This window comes from Oryzias latipes, chromosome 4, assembly GCF_002234675.1.
Source record: "Oryzias latipes chromosome 4, ASM223467v1".
Classification (NCBI taxonomy): domain Eukaryota; kingdom Metazoa; phylum Chordata; class Actinopteri; order Beloniformes; family Adrianichthyidae; genus Oryzias; species Oryzias latipes.
In genome coordinates, this window is record NC_019862.2 from 24580658 (window position 1) to 24597370 (window position 16713).

The following is a 16713-nucleotide window of genomic DNA, read 5'->3' on the forward strand; positions in this document are numbered from 1 at the left end:
TGAGTAGTGTAAGTGGTGTGCAGGACTTAACAATGAAGAGGCAACTCGCTGCTGCTTTACACTTAAAGTGCTTTATTTCCTTTGAAGGAGATGCAACCTGTGAGTGATCTAGTGGTCATAATAAAAAGGAAGCTTCTTCACATTTTTCTAACCTAATTGACCTCCTGACCTCCAGCCCCCCCCACACACACACATCATTGACAACAGAGACATGCAACATAAAATAAAAAAAAGTTCACATAAAACCTCTCAGGTTCATCTACATTTTTTCTTAAGTACCCCCTTTCAAAGAGACGTTTACGTTATTCAAAGTTAATTTACTAAACTCGGCTTATCTCTGATTAATTTTCTGCTTTGATATATTAAGATATACTTTTGAGGAATAAACCACAAACCTTATTGAAGATTTCAAAATAACTGGACTTATAGTCAGGCATGTCGTGTTATAAGTTACAAGATATTAATTATGCTAAACAGCGGCTCGACTGAGTAAAATGTTAAACAAAAAGAAAATATCTTTGTAGCAAAGCAAAGTAGAACCTGAATTGGCTCAATAAGTCCAAAAAAGCAATGAGGAATTAGTATGACATACGATGTGCGTAGAAATTATCAGGGAAACAGGTAGGAAGGTGCTAGGTGTGTCATCTGGAAAGAGGAAAGACGGTAAAGAGACTTGGTGGTGGAATGGGGAAGTACAGGAATGCGTCCAGAGGAAGAGGTTGGCTAAAAAGAAGTGGGATGTAGAAAGGACTGAGGAAGGTAGACAGGAGTACAAGGAAGCGCAGCGTAGAGTGAAGAGAGAGGTGGCAAAGGCCAAACAGAAAGCTTACGATGAGCTATATGACAGGTTAGACACAAAGGAAGGAGAGAAGGACTTGTACAGGCTAGCCAGACAGAGAGACAGAGATGGGAAGGACGTGCAACAGATAAGGGTGATTAAGGACAGAGATGGAAAGGTGCTAACAACCCAGGAGAGTGTACAGAAAAGATGGAAGGAGTATTTTGAGGAGCTGATGAACGAGGAAAATGACAGGGAAAGAAGGGAGGAAGATGTGGTTGTTGTGGAGCAGGAAGTAGCAGAGATTGGAAAGGAGGAGGTTAGGAAGGCTCTGAAAAGGATGAAGAGCGGAAAGGCCGTTGGTCCTGATGACGTACCTGTGGAGGTATGGAAGTGCCTAGGAGAGACAGCAGTGGAATTTCTAACAAGGTTGTTCAATAGGATTTTAGAGAGTGAGAAGATGCCTGAGGAATGGAGGAGAAGCGTTCTGGTTCCGATCTTTAAGAACAAGGGTGACACGCAGAACTGCAGCAACTATAGAGGAATAAAGTTGATGAGCCACACAATGAAGCTGTGGGAAAGAGTAGTGGAAGCCAGGCTTAGGAAGAAGGTGGAGATTTGTGAGCAGCAGTATGGTTTCATGCCCCGTAAGAGCACCACTGATGCCATTTTTGCTTTGAGAATGTTGATGGAAAAGTACAGAGAAGGTCAGAAGGAGCTGCATTGTGTGTTCGTAGATTTAGAGAAGGCGTATGACAGGGTGCCGAGGGAGGAGCTGTGGTACTGTATGAGGTCGTCTGGAGTGGCAGAGAAGTATGTCAGAGTAGTTCAGGACATGTATGAGAAAAGTATGACGGTGGTGAGATGTGCTGTAGGTCAGACAGAGGAGTTCAAGGTGGAGGTGGGACTACACCAAGGATCAGCTTTGAGTCCTTTTTTGTTTGCTATGCTGATGGACAGGCTGACAGACGAGGTAAGACAGGAATCTCCCTGGACAATGATGTTTGCGGATGACATTGTAATTTGCAGTGAGAGTAGAGAGCAGGTGGAGGAACAGCTAGAGAGGTGGAGGTTTGCTCTGGAAAGAAGAGGCATGAAGGTCAGTCGTAGTAAGACAGAATACATGTGTCTGAACGAGAGGGATCAAGGTAGAAGCGTTAGGTTACAGGGGGCTGAGGTGAAGAAGGTGCAGGAGTTTAAGTACTTGGGGTCAACAGTTCAGTGTGATGGGGAGTGTGGAAAAGAGGTGAAGAGGCGAGTGCAGGCAGGTTGGAGCGGGTGGAGGAAAGTGTCAGGAGTGTTGTGTGACAGAAGAGTGTCAGCAAGACTCAAAGGAAAGGTGTACAAGACAGTGGTGAGACCAGCTCTGCTCTATGGGTTAGAGACGGTAGCAGTGAGACAGAGACAAGAGGCTGAGATGGAGGTAGCGGAGATGAAGATGTTGAGGTTCTCCTTAGGAGTGACCAGGTTAGACAGGATAAGGAACGAGTACATCAGAGGGACGGCTCATGTTGCCTGTGTCAGCGACAAAGTCAGAGAAGCCAGACTGAGATGGTTTGGACATGTTCAGAGGAGGGATAGTGGATATATTGGTAGAAGGATGTTGGAGATGGAGCTGCCTGGCAGGAGGGCAAGAGGACGGCCAAAGAGGAGATACATGGATGTCTTAACAGAGGACATGAAGTTGGCTAATGTTAGGGTAGAAGATGTCCATGATAGAGTGAGGTGGAAAAGGATGATTCGCTGTGGCGACCCCTGATGGGAAAAGCCGAAAGAGAAAGAAGAAGAATTAGTATGACAGTGATGATGATGATGATGAGGTTTGTCTGTTTTTCACAGTTTGACAATGAAAAGCATAAATGGAAAAGAGGAATCCTTAAGGCAGAATGGTCAGATTGGGAGGAGAAATGACAGAGAAATGTTTTCTGTAGACTGGAAACACCACATTCGCGCTGTTTCCACACATACGATGTGCGTAATAACATAAGGTTCAACATAAACAGGACTTCACTATTTACTCCTGTGGGAAATTTGTGTTAAGAGTAAATATTGTCAGAAATCAACAAATGAAGAGGTGTGTGGTTAGGTTTCTGCAGCAGTCTGGATGGAATTTTTCCATTTCAGTTCCATGGACTAGTGCTCATGTTCTTTTTTCAGCCTCTCTGAAAATCTCTGGCAAAAGTAAAGATAGAAGGCGTACATCTATTAGAGGTAACGAGCATTCCCATAGGAATGAACTGATCTCTGGTTGAGTTACATACGAACACACGAGTGAAAACTGAGTGAAGATTTCTGCTTCTGACAAGTTCTTGCTTACATTTTTTTGGTAAGGTTGGTTCACTAACTTGCTCGAGAACCATCAGAACAATGACTAATGATCCAGGGGGGAGCAAACAAGCAGCTTCTCATTTTTGCTTTTGTGTCAGATTTTCCAACGTGTGTGTGTGTAAATAATGAGTTCAAAAATGCATGACAGCGCTGTGATCTGACTATTCTCCCTGTAGACTCCTTTAGAGGATCCGGACCAGAGCGGCTCAGCTTATTCCTGACGTGAAATGATGTGTTGCTTTGCTGTAAAGTTGTAACCGCGTTGTTTTCCAACTCAAAGCAGGAAGAAAAAAATAATTAGTGACAAAAGGAAACATAAAGCGTAGCATTTGTGAAAACACACTCTTATATAGATATATATAAAAAGTATAATCTCTTAGTTCCAGGAGTTTCAGATGAAGAAAACCAACAGTTTTAATTATTGTATCAAGGGCTGAGCAACATGCTTTTTAAGTGAAATTTTCAGTTATCTAAGCCTGAGTCACAGTCAGCAGGGTTTGATTTTTAATTTTTGCATTTGTTAAAAGGACTTTTTCCAGGGGTAATAGGAAAAAGAACATTGTTCTTTCTGGTGAGGACTTCCAACTGTTTGCAAAACCTTCTGGGAGGTTTTCTCTCACACTGTAAAAACTACAAGAAAACACAGATAAAGCAGCAGCAGCAGCAGCAGCATGGGGTTACCAGCAGTTTTAACTAGATTTAAAGCAGAAAAGGTGTAGTTGGTATCTAGCCATTGGTGAAAAAAAAGGATAAATGAGTGAACGCACTCACATCCCAGACAAAACCACAAGAGAAAAGTTCTGCCAGACATGAGAATGATGTCAAATATGTTTTCATTTTTGTCATTAATCCGCTCTTTTCTATGGTTGTATTCATTCGACCACACAGAAAACAAAAAAATTTCTTAAAGAGGTTGGTGGTGTGCTTTAAAGTCATTTTCAGTATAAGACTGTGAACAGTTTAAAAAACACACCTGTTAAATAAACTACAAACGAAGTGAAATAGCAAATAAAGTGATCAATTTAAACCCAAACCTGCATGTGCTGCTGCTTTGATCCTCCCTCCTCATATTGCCCAGCCCCGATTGGTGTCAATTCTGTCATCCACCACTGAAAACCCCACGATCATCTCATCACATCTTCTCATTTGTTCATTTGTAGGTCAGTTCTTTGTTGCAGGGTGCAAACCGCACTGAGGTCATCCGTTAACGCTCTGCTACGAAGCGGAAGGGAAACGTCCACTTGAGGGAAATCGAAGAAGAGTCTTTATACCTGATAGTTCCTGGATAAGCCTGAAAGAGTGAGCGTCGCGGCGGCTCCCGCCGTGAGGAGAGCTGGAGTCACTCGGAGCGAGGAGCAGAGCCGCTGGCTTTGCTTGCATAAAAAAACATTTACCGTCCACTGAGAATCGGATTCACAGTCCTGTAGAAAACAGTAATTGGCCATTCGTGTGCTGCCTGCTAAACCTGCGTACAAATGAGTTCAGTTCATCGTTTTGAAAGAATACATTTTTCCATATGCAGGTATCAAAGTTTAAATATGTTTGTCTGATATTATGGTTCCATTTGTTTATAGCTCAGCTTTGATAAAATCTTTGCACCCCAGTTTTTCTCGCCTGTTAAGTGCTGAAGTGATTATGGCCATGCCTTTTTCTCCCCCTGTGATTGCCAGATGGTGCGACCTGGTTTTGGCCACAAGTAGGAAAGACTTCTGGAGACCTTTATTCCCCCATTTCATTTCTCTTTTTCTTCTAAATGTCCAGCTTCATGGCTTGGCCACTACATCCATCCGGTCCCACGGGGTCTGAGTCCCGCCGCGATGCTTTCCTGTGTGTGAACTGAGCTCCACTGTCATCTGTTAGGTTTTAAAGCTGCTGCACTCCACACAGTTCTTCCATTAAACTCGGCTCTGTCAAATTGCATAACCTTTCAGGCTTGCATTACTCAAAACAACTAACATTTATAAAGTTTTTAGTTGAAAAGATGATTTTAAATTAAAAGCATTAAAGTAAAGCTGAAAAAACTGCAAATGAGCAAATAAATAAACAGGAATTAAATTTACTTTTAAGCAATTTTACATTATAGAGGTGATTTAATAAATTTGTAATTTAATAGACGCAAACGTAGACATAAGCTGGCTTTGAAGAAACCTACCAGGATGGTGGAAAAACCAACTCTAGCAAATGAAATTCATAAAAGGCGATAAAATTACAACCGTTGAAGGTTCAAAACACAAACTAACTTACAACAGTTTAGATAAAAGCAAAATCTCTTTTTCTCTCTGCAATCATTTCTAACTGAAAATAAATTAATTGGTTGTCTTTAAATTACCCATAATTCTGTGCTGAATTTTAAAAATGCCAATAGTTAGCAACAGAACTGTGGGTGAAAAGTTGATAATCTATAATATGTTAATCTTCAAATCATACTAACTCGCAACAGTTAAGACTACGGTCACATATCCCAAAAAACCCTCGGCGTGGCAACCTAAATGGAAGTTTTTTAGCAAATTCGGCAGGTGGCCACGCAGCGGGATTTGTAATCGGAAGGCAGTAAACGCATTCTTACACGCTACACGGTGGACACTGAGGTTTTAAGAGAAACTTTACATTTTACAGTGACCGGACGAGTTTTTGACATCGATCGGTGGCCCCCCAGGCACATTTGGAGGTCGCGCAGTGGCAGTCCAGTGACAGGCGTGTGGCAGGAAGGCAGCAGCGCAATAACTGACTGATAGGAGGGTCTCCAAGGTCCCCAAACTTGCCTGATAATCGGCTGATTAATACTGCTACCCTCCAACCACCGTCTTGCCTCCCCACTGCCACCGTCCAACTGTTGGAAATCATCTGTTAAGGGCACTCGATGAGGGCTGTTGACCGGGCCAGGGGCCTGGCAATGCACAAAACTCATCATGGTGTTGATAGCACCACAGCGACTCAAGCGACCTGCGTCTGGAGCAATTGCGTTTGATGCTGAGAAAACTACGAAGACGACAGACCATTGTGCTTGCTGAATCACTCATAGAAGAAGAGTAATGCCCACAAGAAGAGCAAAGAGGAAGAATCTGATGTGCGAATGAGCAGTGGTGCAGTATGGCACATATCAAGTCCCCACCGGCCGCCTTGATATGGACGGCTGCCGTCATGCCGCAGACATTTACACACCGTTCACTAGAGCTGCCAGCTGTCCGGCTGTTTTCCAGGTTGTTGTAGAAGATTTTCAGGCCAATCTGGAGACGGTAGCATTAGAGTGCAGCAGGTTTAACACATACCAGTGACAGGAACTGGTTTGCGCTCCCTAACCACAAAAAAAAAAAAAAGGATTTTGGGTCACACACATTGTGCACAGAAAAACAAAACATAAAAAAACAGTAAATGTTGGTTTGGTTTAGACAGAAACCCTGGAGTGCGTGAACAGAAATGCTCCGTGGTGGCGGCGCTGTGCAGCAGCTGTATTGCGTAGTGATCAGAGGTAACTGAGCTGTGTGTAGCTTATCTGCGGCTGTACGCTGTACAGCTTTTGGACGTCCAGCTGTGAATTTGTCCTTTCATCGAGTTTGATCCGACCAGATGCTTACAGAGTTTAAAACCTACAATGCTCAGAGAATCGGGCATTGACGCTGATGTCACAGGCAACGGAAATAAGACCGTGTGATGGGACGTATTATGACTGAACATCAAAAAACACAAGATGTTAAAATACTTTTAACACTAACTGCTGAAGATCAAAATTGCTGTAAGTCATTATAACTCTTTGCATTTGGTTTTGCTCAGAAAACAATTGCTGATGAACAGAACTTGTTTGGACCAAATTTCATTTCAAACTGAAGACATTGCATTTAAAAAAAAAAAGACTAACAGGTTAAATGTAACGGCTCTGAGTGAAATATTAGGTAAGTGTAACTAAATGAGGTATATCTGTGCAAGTTAAGTGAGAAACCTGTTAAGGGTCTTGAAATGTGACGAAGAAAACACACGAGCGACTCGATCACACCGGAGCTCTTGCAGCTGCACTTTCTCTTGGACGTTTTTGTGCGACAAAATGTCAGACGTGGCACTTGAAGAGCGTGAGGGGTATGTCGTTGACCTGACGGCTCTGGATTGTCTCAAGGCAATTACCACGGGTTGACCTGTTCCACTGTTTGGCAAACTGTGTCGGAGTTGCATGGTGAGGCTGTTACGTACTAAAAAGCAGAACTGTGTAGCATTAATAAGACGGAGGCAAAGGAGAACCCCGGAACTGTGCGGTGCATGAGGTTGTACACGTGTGTGGCATTTCTTCATTTTAGCTTAATCTGTCCGGTTCGCTTGGTGAAGGTAGATACGGTTTAAAGCGGAAATAAAATCTCAGTTTGGACTCTTTTAAGGGCTCAGTTGACTTCAGGCCGTTCTGCATCCAGTTCTGGTGCAACTGGATGACCCCTCCTGGTCTGTCACCCTCCACTCCCATCCTTTCATGGGGATCAGTCGGGCCCTGTGGTGGAAACAGAGGCTTGGGGGCCGTCCCCGTACTGCCCTCCGCTGCTGCTCCCACCTCCTCCTCCGCCGCCTTCTGGCTCCTCTTGGCTCGGGGAGGCCTCGTCGCTCGGGCCTCCCCTCGACGTGACGGAGGTGGTGGTGGTTTCAGGGGAGGCGCTGTGGGCCTCCTGGGGGGCACAGCCTGGGTGGTTCTTGCGGAAGTGTTGGTTGAGGATCGCCTGGAAGGGGAAGCTTTTCCCGCAGACGTGGCAATGGAAGGGCTTGTTGCCCGTGTGCTTGCGGATGTGATACTCCAGCTGGTCCTTGCGGGTGTACTTTTTGCCGCAGATGCGGCAGACGAACGGCGTGATGCCCATGTGCAGACGCATGTGGCGGTCAAGGCTGCCTTTTTGGTTGAAGGACTTGCAGCAGTAGATGCAGGTGAGCCGAGGGTTGTAGCGGTACCAGCGGTCTCCTACCTGCTCCCTCAGGTACTCCTCGTAGCCGCCCATGTCGAACGCTGGATGCTCCTCCCCCTGAGAGGAAGAAAAAAAACCTTAGTGGAAGATCTTAGAGACAAACCTGCATCTCCTCACTAATAACTTGTAATAAACAGCAATTAAAGAAAAGCTTAGAGTTCCATCAGTGCTCCTGCACACTCATGTCTGGCAGATTTGGTTTTAGTTTTTAAGGTTACTTGTTAAAACTACTTCCTGTGCCTCTTCATTGCACTTATTATTTTGTTATACTATCTTTATGCCTTAGTTACAACTGCCCCTATGAGTGGATACATGCAGTCTGCAGGCGAAAAACTGGAAAATTTGACATTCTTTCACGAAACATTTACCACGCGCACGACAATGGTACGATCCATTTTCATGACATCCCTACAGATGGTCATATGGGCCTAAAAGGAACTGCAAGACACACCTGCGCTCACTTTAAGATTGGCAACTGCTCTCTACATCCATCCACAGACAACGCAATGCATGTGACTGAGGCTTTAAAAACTGCGGATGCATGCAAGAGCCTGCAGTTTGTACCTGTGAGCTTGGCTGCCGTAGCTCGTCTGCTCTGCTGGGAGACTCGCTCTTCGCTCTCTGGCGCTCCGTCAGGACGACCACGCTGCCGGTCGGGCTGAACCTGACTCCCACAGACGCATAGGGAGGTGTCAGGTAAATGAATATGACAGGGAAGACGGGGAGTGCCATTAAAACCACTCACCTGTCCGTCTCGCTAAAGCTGGAAGACGGCTGTGCACTCCGGGCCCCCAGAGCTCCCAGTGGCCCTGTCACAAGTGTGCTGCGTCCAGAGGAGTCGATCATCACGGTTGCCCCCTCCTCCATCTGCACCCCGTCCTCCTGGTTGTCTCCTGCTCCGATCCACTCTTCCATCCTCTCTGTCTTGATCCTGATTCCGTCCCCGCCCTCTTCTGCGCTGCCGGCCCGCTCTGGCTCGCTGCTCGTCTCCACGTACCACTGGCCGGCACGGTTTATGCGTAGGATGGGCTCCTTGGCCACCCTGCTGGACGTCAGGGGCCCTTCCAGCCCGCTGTGTTCCACAGTCGGTGGGGGGCTGAGCTGCTCCTCAGTTGGACTGCCCGCCTCACTTGCCTCCACTCCCCCCCGCGATCCCAGCAGACGTAGACCCCCCTGATGACCGCCTCCACGGACCACAGTTTCAGTGGACCTCCTAGACCCTCGCACGACCTCCTCTCCTCTGGATTCATCATCCAGATCAGCCAGGTTGATCTTGAGATGGATGCCCTCCAGGATCTGGGTGCAGCGGTCGATGATGTGCTGCATCTGTAGGAAGCTGGCAGCAGTCAGATAGCTAATGATGTCTGCGAGCTGGAGGCAGAGTCGGCCGGTGTAGCAGAAAGTCAGCAGCTGCTCGAACACCGACGGGTTGCGGATCACCGTCAACGACACGGTGCTCATCTGGCTCAAGGACATGTGGTCTCGGAAGTACGGCGAGCTGGCGGCCAGGACCACCTTGTGTGCCCGAAAGCTCTGACCCTGGACGTTGACCACGATGTCGCACAGACGGCCCTGAACACGCAGCTGGTTCAGGTGAGACAGGACCGAGTTGCTGAAGTCTGGGATGTCCAGCTGGATGCTGCCAGAGCGCTCCATGCTGCCACCTGCAGGGACGCTGGAGAGACAGCAACGCATTAAGCTACATTCACACCTCCCATGGCAACGTGTTCAAAGTAGGGCTGGGCAGAACTGGTTCAATTTGATTCACTAGTACCTGGATTTTTTTTTTCTTTCGATCAACTCGATTTAATACTTATACGGTTTATGCATTTAAGCATGCAGTATTTGTATATAAATACATTAATAATCTATTTACGTTTTGAAGATTTTCATATTATTTGATACATATGACATACTATGAAATTGTAAAAAGGAGAAACTCCAACAAAAATGTGCAGATCATCATGCTCTGCATCTCCTGGGGGGCATTTCAGTTTGGCCACTAGGTGAAGCTTGCGCTCTAGCATTACACTTTATTCCAGAAGATTTAAGCAAAAAACTGTGATTTAGACCCCAAATGGTTACTTTAAAAAAATGTTTCCCTCGAGGAGTCTCTACTTTCATGGATCGATTCTTGGTTTATCAAGCTTGGGTCGATTCAGATCGATGAATCGATTTTATCAACCCAGCCATTCCAATGAAAAGTCTATGTAAATGTTCTGGCTACGCAAAATTTTAAAACTGTTCTCTGGCTCTACATGCATAATGTGTGGCCACTGAAGGCGCATTCCCAGCTAAACCAGATCAAACTTTGACCACTTAGGGACTAAGATGTAGTGGTGCCAACCATCTGAAAACTGATCATGGAGGAGAACTTAACAATTGTGGCTTGTGCCTGGCTGAAATTTTATGACACTAAGTGCTACATTTATCAGAGTAGAGCTGTGAAAGAAAAAGCCTGGACCAAGATTCACGAGAATTACACCGCTTTGACATTCCACACCAAGGCCGAATCGGAATTCTTCCCCTTCCCCTACGGCTTCTGCCTACCCCTACATTTAGCCGTCTCAACGGTGAGTTATGGAAAAATAGTGTCTTCGAATTCGGATGTTAGTCCCACTCGATGATGTCATCAATAGTCGCCGGTCAGCTACGTTAGCGCGGAGCTGTTAGCGCTCGTAAAATAAATAACAAAATTGGTTTTATAACTTTAAAAAAGGTCATGCTAAAATGAGGAGTCAGTACTTACATTTAAATGTAAACTTCTGTGCATCCCAGCACACCAACTAAAAAAAAAGCACTTCTCCTCTGCTGCAAACCCTGGCCAAGGGCTCGACACCCCTCCACCACGAGGTTTAGCCTTTAACCCTTGTGCTATCTTCTGGGGTCCAGACGACCCCAACCTTACATTGACGTGTTCTCCCTACCATGACAAAGGTGGATAAAGGTGAAGAGGATTTCATGTAATCCATGGACTCCAGTGAAGATCACAAATCATTTAAGAAAAAAGGTTCAGCGCACTGTTTAGTGGGGTCCAGATGACCCCACTTCCAATTTTAATGTGCCTTGGATAAGGGCACTTTAACAAGGCTTAAAAACTATTTTGGGCAGCCCTACCCCTCCAAATGCCACTATAATTGGAGGAATAGGGAGAAGCCTTAGGGGTAGGGGAAGAATTCAGATTCGGCTCAAGACTCTTCCAACTGTAGGTGCCGGACATGCACTAGTAAACAGAAGGAAAAAAAACGGAAGATGAAGCCCCTCCCTGCTTGTCCAGTGTGAACACCATGGGCTAACATGTGTCACATGCCTGATGTGCCCGTAGCTTTAGCAAAGACAGGGGTAACAGGTCGCCACGCAGTTTTACTTCCCACCCCGGGAGGAAAACCAAAACATGAAGCACAAACTGAGCTGAACTCTTCGAAAAACATAACTGGAAGCATCATGACCTTTGGACACAATTTTGAAGAAACATTTGAACAAAAATCTCTGTGAGCACTTAACTGCCAAAAGTATTGACTAATAATCTGAACTGAAGTGAGACCCAATTCAGAATCCACAGAATTAAGTTAAAGTCCAATCAGCACCAAGGTGGGTAAAATGTGTTCTCTGCATTTGAGAAGCAGACACAACTGACACAACTGTGCTCAGGAACCATTTGGCAGTTTGGCCCCCCATCCAACTGCTTAATGCTGAGTGTCAAGCAGGGAGGCACTGGGTTGCTCTTTGGGACCCAGTGCCCTTGGTATGATTTGACCATGGGTTTCAGCTCACGGCCTTCCAGTCTCAGGGCAGACACTGTACCACAAGGCCACTAAGCTGGCCCTGTGGCCCATAAATACTTTAAGGGATAAAACAATCTAATAAGACAATATGATTTCAGCCAAACTCAGGTGTGGAAGTGTTTATGGGAATGTTGGACCGTTTTTCCAGAAGCACAACAGATACGTTCCACACCGATGTTGAAAGCGTGGATCTCAGTCTTCCTTCCAAACGGGATCTGTCGGGTCTGGGTCTAGACTCTACACAGTGGGGAAGTGTATGTTTGTATGTAATCAACTTGAATCAGCTGATTCTGAAGCCAGAAAAATACGACTTTTTGTACCGAATTTGCACGAGAATTCTCTTGAAAAGAATGCCATAACACCACAACGCTGAGACACAGCAACTTTTGAAATGTGATCAGATGATTTCAGACTCATCAAAACAACTTTTAACTTTGCTTCTCACTTTCTTCCCAACAATCTACAACACTCATTAGCGTACCTTCATAGCTGTCTTCTTGCCAGTAACCGCCCTGCAGCATTTCTCCGGCACACAAGTAAAAAGTCTTGATCCTGACATTGATACAGAAGTTCAAAATTGGTGAGCGAAATATTATACTTAGCGCCAACAGCCCTGCCCACAACTCAGAGGTGAATTTCTAATGAACGGCCTGCCGCTCCGCAAAAACTATGTCCTAGAAAACGACATAAAATTTTGGCTTAAAACAGGATAATCCAGGAACGCTTCTCACTGTTTTCCCTTTTACGATAAATCAAACGATGATGGAGTGGGACTTTATTGGGAACTAAACTGTTGTTCATTGGACAACAGCATTGTTGCAACAAGTGGCTGATTTGAATTTTGTTTCACCCCTTGACACCTTGTCATGCCATTGACTGTGAGAACTGGACTAAGTGACCCCTCCCCCATCTCTTTCTAAACAGGAAGTACTTGCTGGCTCCAAGAAGCCAAAATCCTTCAGACTTCTATAGAGAAATAAACAGCTATTACCTATTAACACAATCTTGCTAATTCTAACTTTTTTCTCTCAAAGATTTTCTTTGTTGCAATTTATTCTAGTTATAAACTGACCAATCAGATGCGTCATTAAAAGTATGTGGTCTCACGCCGAACATTCGAGACGTTTGATTGACGGATTCTCCCGAGCCTGCTATCAAGTGGTAGGGGTGTGACCCACCAACAAGCTCAAGCACAAAGCACATTACAGTCACAGTCCTATTCACACACTGATGGCGGCTCCGCTCCCGAACACCGGTGCCAACCATCCACCAGAGGCCAGGTGGGGTTCGGTGTCTTGCCCATGGACACATCTACATATGGGCGGGCAAGGCGGGAATCGAACCTGCTGATCAGAGGTCGACCATCCTACCACTGCACCACAACCGCCCGTAGCTTGTAACTTATCTTTGTGTCATTTTTCACACTGTTGTCTGAATTCCAATGAAGCCAGGTTGTGTCTTGAACCAGGTTCATACTTTGCACAATATCATTGCTTTAAAAATAAAGTTAAAAGAAATACAAGAGGATCGTGTTTGTGCAAACTGTTTTTCCCCTTGAGAATCTGTACATGACTGGAAAAAAGTAAAGTAGTGAGATCTGAATTACTTTTTCAAGTAGTTAATGAGTAAAGTGGCAAAACTACAATTTAGATCCACTAAGTAAAGTAATCAAATACTTTATGGAGGTAATTTACACAACACTATCCATAATCATGTGGACGTGGTGGAGGTTTCAGGCTTGGTTTCTTTCTGGGGCCTCTGAGCCCCAAAACCCCCTGAAACGCCCCCGATGGTGAGTATTACAGCGTCACTGCGCATGACCACAGGGGGAACACAGTCAGTGCAGTGCTAAAAAGCACAAGTCTCACAGTTTGAGGATACTGGTGGACATGTTTCGTCACTTCTGGTGCAACCAGAACCTTTCTGCTATCAGGACACCAAGAATCTGAACCAGGAGGCTCCGGGGAGCAGAGCCCGTCCAGGGTGTGTGGGGGGGCTCACCTGGAGGAGGAGGAGGGGGTGATCTGGTCTGCGGTCAGGATGGGGTTCCGTCGAGGCTTCAGTCCTGTGGGTCGTTGTGCATCGTTGGCAGAGCGTGGGCGACAGTGGCTCTGTTCGGCTCGGCGTGACTTTCGGTTCGGCCCGGCAGGCTGCAGCTCCACCCGCCGCTCCAGCGGCGCCTTCAGTTCTCAGGGGCGGGAATCGGAAACTAGGCTCGGCCTCCGCTCCGTCAGCAGCCGCCCCGACGACATGCCACCAGAAGTCCGGTTCGGTTCGGTGTCGGACGGCTGCTGCGGCTTCTCATCTTCCTTTTTCAAGGGAGAAGGGCCGAGACTGCAGGAAGGAAGGAAAGGAGGAAGAAAATGTGCAGAGCATGATGGGGGATGTAGTTCGTTAGAACAGTTGGCTTTAGCAATAGTAGCTAATAAACTACAGTTCCCAGCGTGCATCTGTATGTGGAGGGGTCATGAAGGCACCTGGGAGTTTGGCAAAGTGGAATACTTCAAGCAAAGTATCAAAATACGTTATTATAACTATTAAAATACGTTATTATAACTATTAATTACAGTGGTAAAGAGACTAAGAGCAGTGCAGAGAATACACAGTTATAAAAAGAACACTTTTAAGGTCACGCGAGAGTTATTATGTATTAATTAATATATGTTTTTAAACTTACATTCAAGTCTTAAGTAGCACTTTATTTCATTCATTTAATTATAGTGCATGAGCAGTAAGAAAACTAAAATATAAACAACAGAAAAATTGTAGCCATTACAACTTCATTGAACAGCAGGAAAAAAAATCCAGAGTAACTGTTTGCAAATCAAACTGGTGATTAAAGTCTTCAAATGCTGAGTAAAAATAAAAAGTCGGATTTTTGTTGGGAGGTCAATAAATGAGAGACAAAAAAGCAATGCTTGAATAATTGTATTGTGAAATAACAAAGTAACACTAAAAAAGAGTCACCAGAACTCAGCATTTGCAGTTGGTCAATCCTTTATAGCCTATTTAGAACAAGTGTTTAAAAAACAGACAAATGCAGTTGAGATTTATGAGAATATGTTTTTCATCGCAAGTTTACTTTAGTTCTTAAACGAGCAAGTTTTTTGGGGGGGGGGGGGGGGGGGGGGGGGGGGGAATCATAGGGCTAAAAAGATTAATGTGCAGTAGTCCCATGATAATCTTGTGAGATTACTATGTCTGTTATAAATTCTCCATTAAAAATTGTTTACATTTCTTTTTAATCTGCAGATGTGTCCAGACGGCAGGCTGCTGTTGGTCGCCCGAATGGTGACGGTCGCTCCATTTGCTCCTGTCACAGTCCAGTTGCTGTTCTCCTGCTGATACTTAGGCCCTGATACTTGACAATCCATGGATGCAGAGACTTTTCTCATGTCTGAAACCAACAGAATCACAAAAGGCAATTTATAAAGTGTTAACAACTTTGAAAAAATGATTAATAAATAAAAATGCTACTAAGCTTAAATACAAATTACGGAGTGAACGCAGAAGTTTATATTCCAAAGTTTTTGGTAATTGAATATTTCACAATGAGAGATGTAAAAAGATATTACAATGTTTATCATTTAATAAAGGTTATTATTTTCAAAAGAGACTGGGAAGGCCCCTGCATCATGAAGCACTCCACCCATGGACTTTTCCAACTCCTCTCAGGCAGGAGCCTGAGGAACATCTGCAGCAAGATCATCAGGCTCAAACACAGCTTCTTCCCTAAAGATCTCAGAATCTCCCTCCCTACACACATAAAACAGAAAACACTACTTATTGTGGGTGCTTGCAATATTGTCAACAGACTTCTCCTTTAGACTTCCTCTTTGCTATGTCTTTCGTGTGTGAGCATCTTGCATGCTACAGTTGCTAATCACAGCCTAAATTTTATTTTGATTGTTATCTTAATTTATTCTACTTTATTTAGTGCTGTCGCTGTTTTTGTGGCCTTCAACGGCAACCTGAGTCCTAAATCTGTACCATAAACATGGAAATATAAACTGGTGTGACAATAAACGCTTCTTGAAACTTTGTAAAGGAGTGTTTAGAATGGAGCCAGGGGCATTTAGCAGTCAACATGAGATTTCACCGACTACAAACACTGGGACGTGATTGCTGTAATCGGAGGGGAATGTAGTGCTTTGTTTCAGGGTCGTAGGTGCAGCTCAGATTGACAGGAAGAAGAGGGTCGGGCTTCTGTAAGACGGCGAGCTCCTGGCCGGTCAAGTTCCTGCTGCAAGATTCTCCTCCAAACTGCAACCCGTATTTATAAAAGTAACAATGGGAGACGGGGGCCACTGGAGGGAAGCAGGTGGCCATGATGCTGTCATCTAGTGGGATGAAGTGGCTTCTGACTGATAGTCTGGGACTGGGTCTGGTACCTGCAAGGATGTTCCAACACAAGAACTTCAGATATATCCATGCATCAGTGAGTTAATAATAGATGGTTTTGTGAGTGGCATACCATACCAAATAGGATTATATTTTCATTTTCTATGATGCACAGTGTGGTTCTATTATGTTCTGATCATTAACACAATTATTTTTGGTAAATAAAGTGTAGCGTGCTAAAATGCCTTTTGACTTGTTTAATTTCTCAAATCATGAAAAATTAGGGAAATCAAGACATTTGATAAGAAGGGGAGCAAAAACTTTTTCTTCTTCTTTTTACTGTAGTATACAACACGTTTTCTTCTAACACGTTCCTGGCTTCACTTTGGATGTTAAAAGGTCCCAACATGACCCAGAGCCCCCCAAAAGGTCAGTTGCTTCCCAAACCGTATTTCTTGATAAGGAAAACACTGGACAACGCCTATGAAGGATTTACGGAAAGATTAAATTACCCAAAAGGTCATCAAAGAAAACTTTCTGTTACCCT

The 16713-nt window shown here is 44.7% G+C and overlaps 1 protein-coding gene across 2 annotated transcripts; it reads right to left on the minus strand.

Moving 5' to 3' along the window:
* Positions 1 to 3211: 3211 nt before the first annotated feature.
* zbtb37 (zinc finger and BTB domain containing 37) lies at positions 3212 to 14766 on the minus strand. 2 transcript variants are annotated; one of them, XM_020702588.2, is made up of 5 exons: positions 13827 to 14766; positions 12307 to 12377; positions 8786 to 9715; positions 8605 to 8704; positions 3212 to 8097 (listed from the first exon to the last, which is right to left on the minus strand). In XM_020702588.2, the coding sequence occupies exons 3-5, from the start codon at positions 9694 to 9696 to the stop codon at positions 7567 to 7569; spliced, it is 1542 nt and encodes a 513-aa protein (XP_020558247.1). In that variant the 5' UTR covers positions 9697 to 9715; positions 12307 to 12377; positions 13827 to 14766; the 3' UTR covers positions 3212 to 7566. The 2 variants fall into 2 exon arrangements, with proteins under 2 accessions (XP_020558247.1, XP_004068208.1); XM_004068160.4 differs by lacking the exon at positions 12307 to 12377.
* Between the last annotated feature and the right edge of the window lie 1947 nt (positions 14767 to 16713).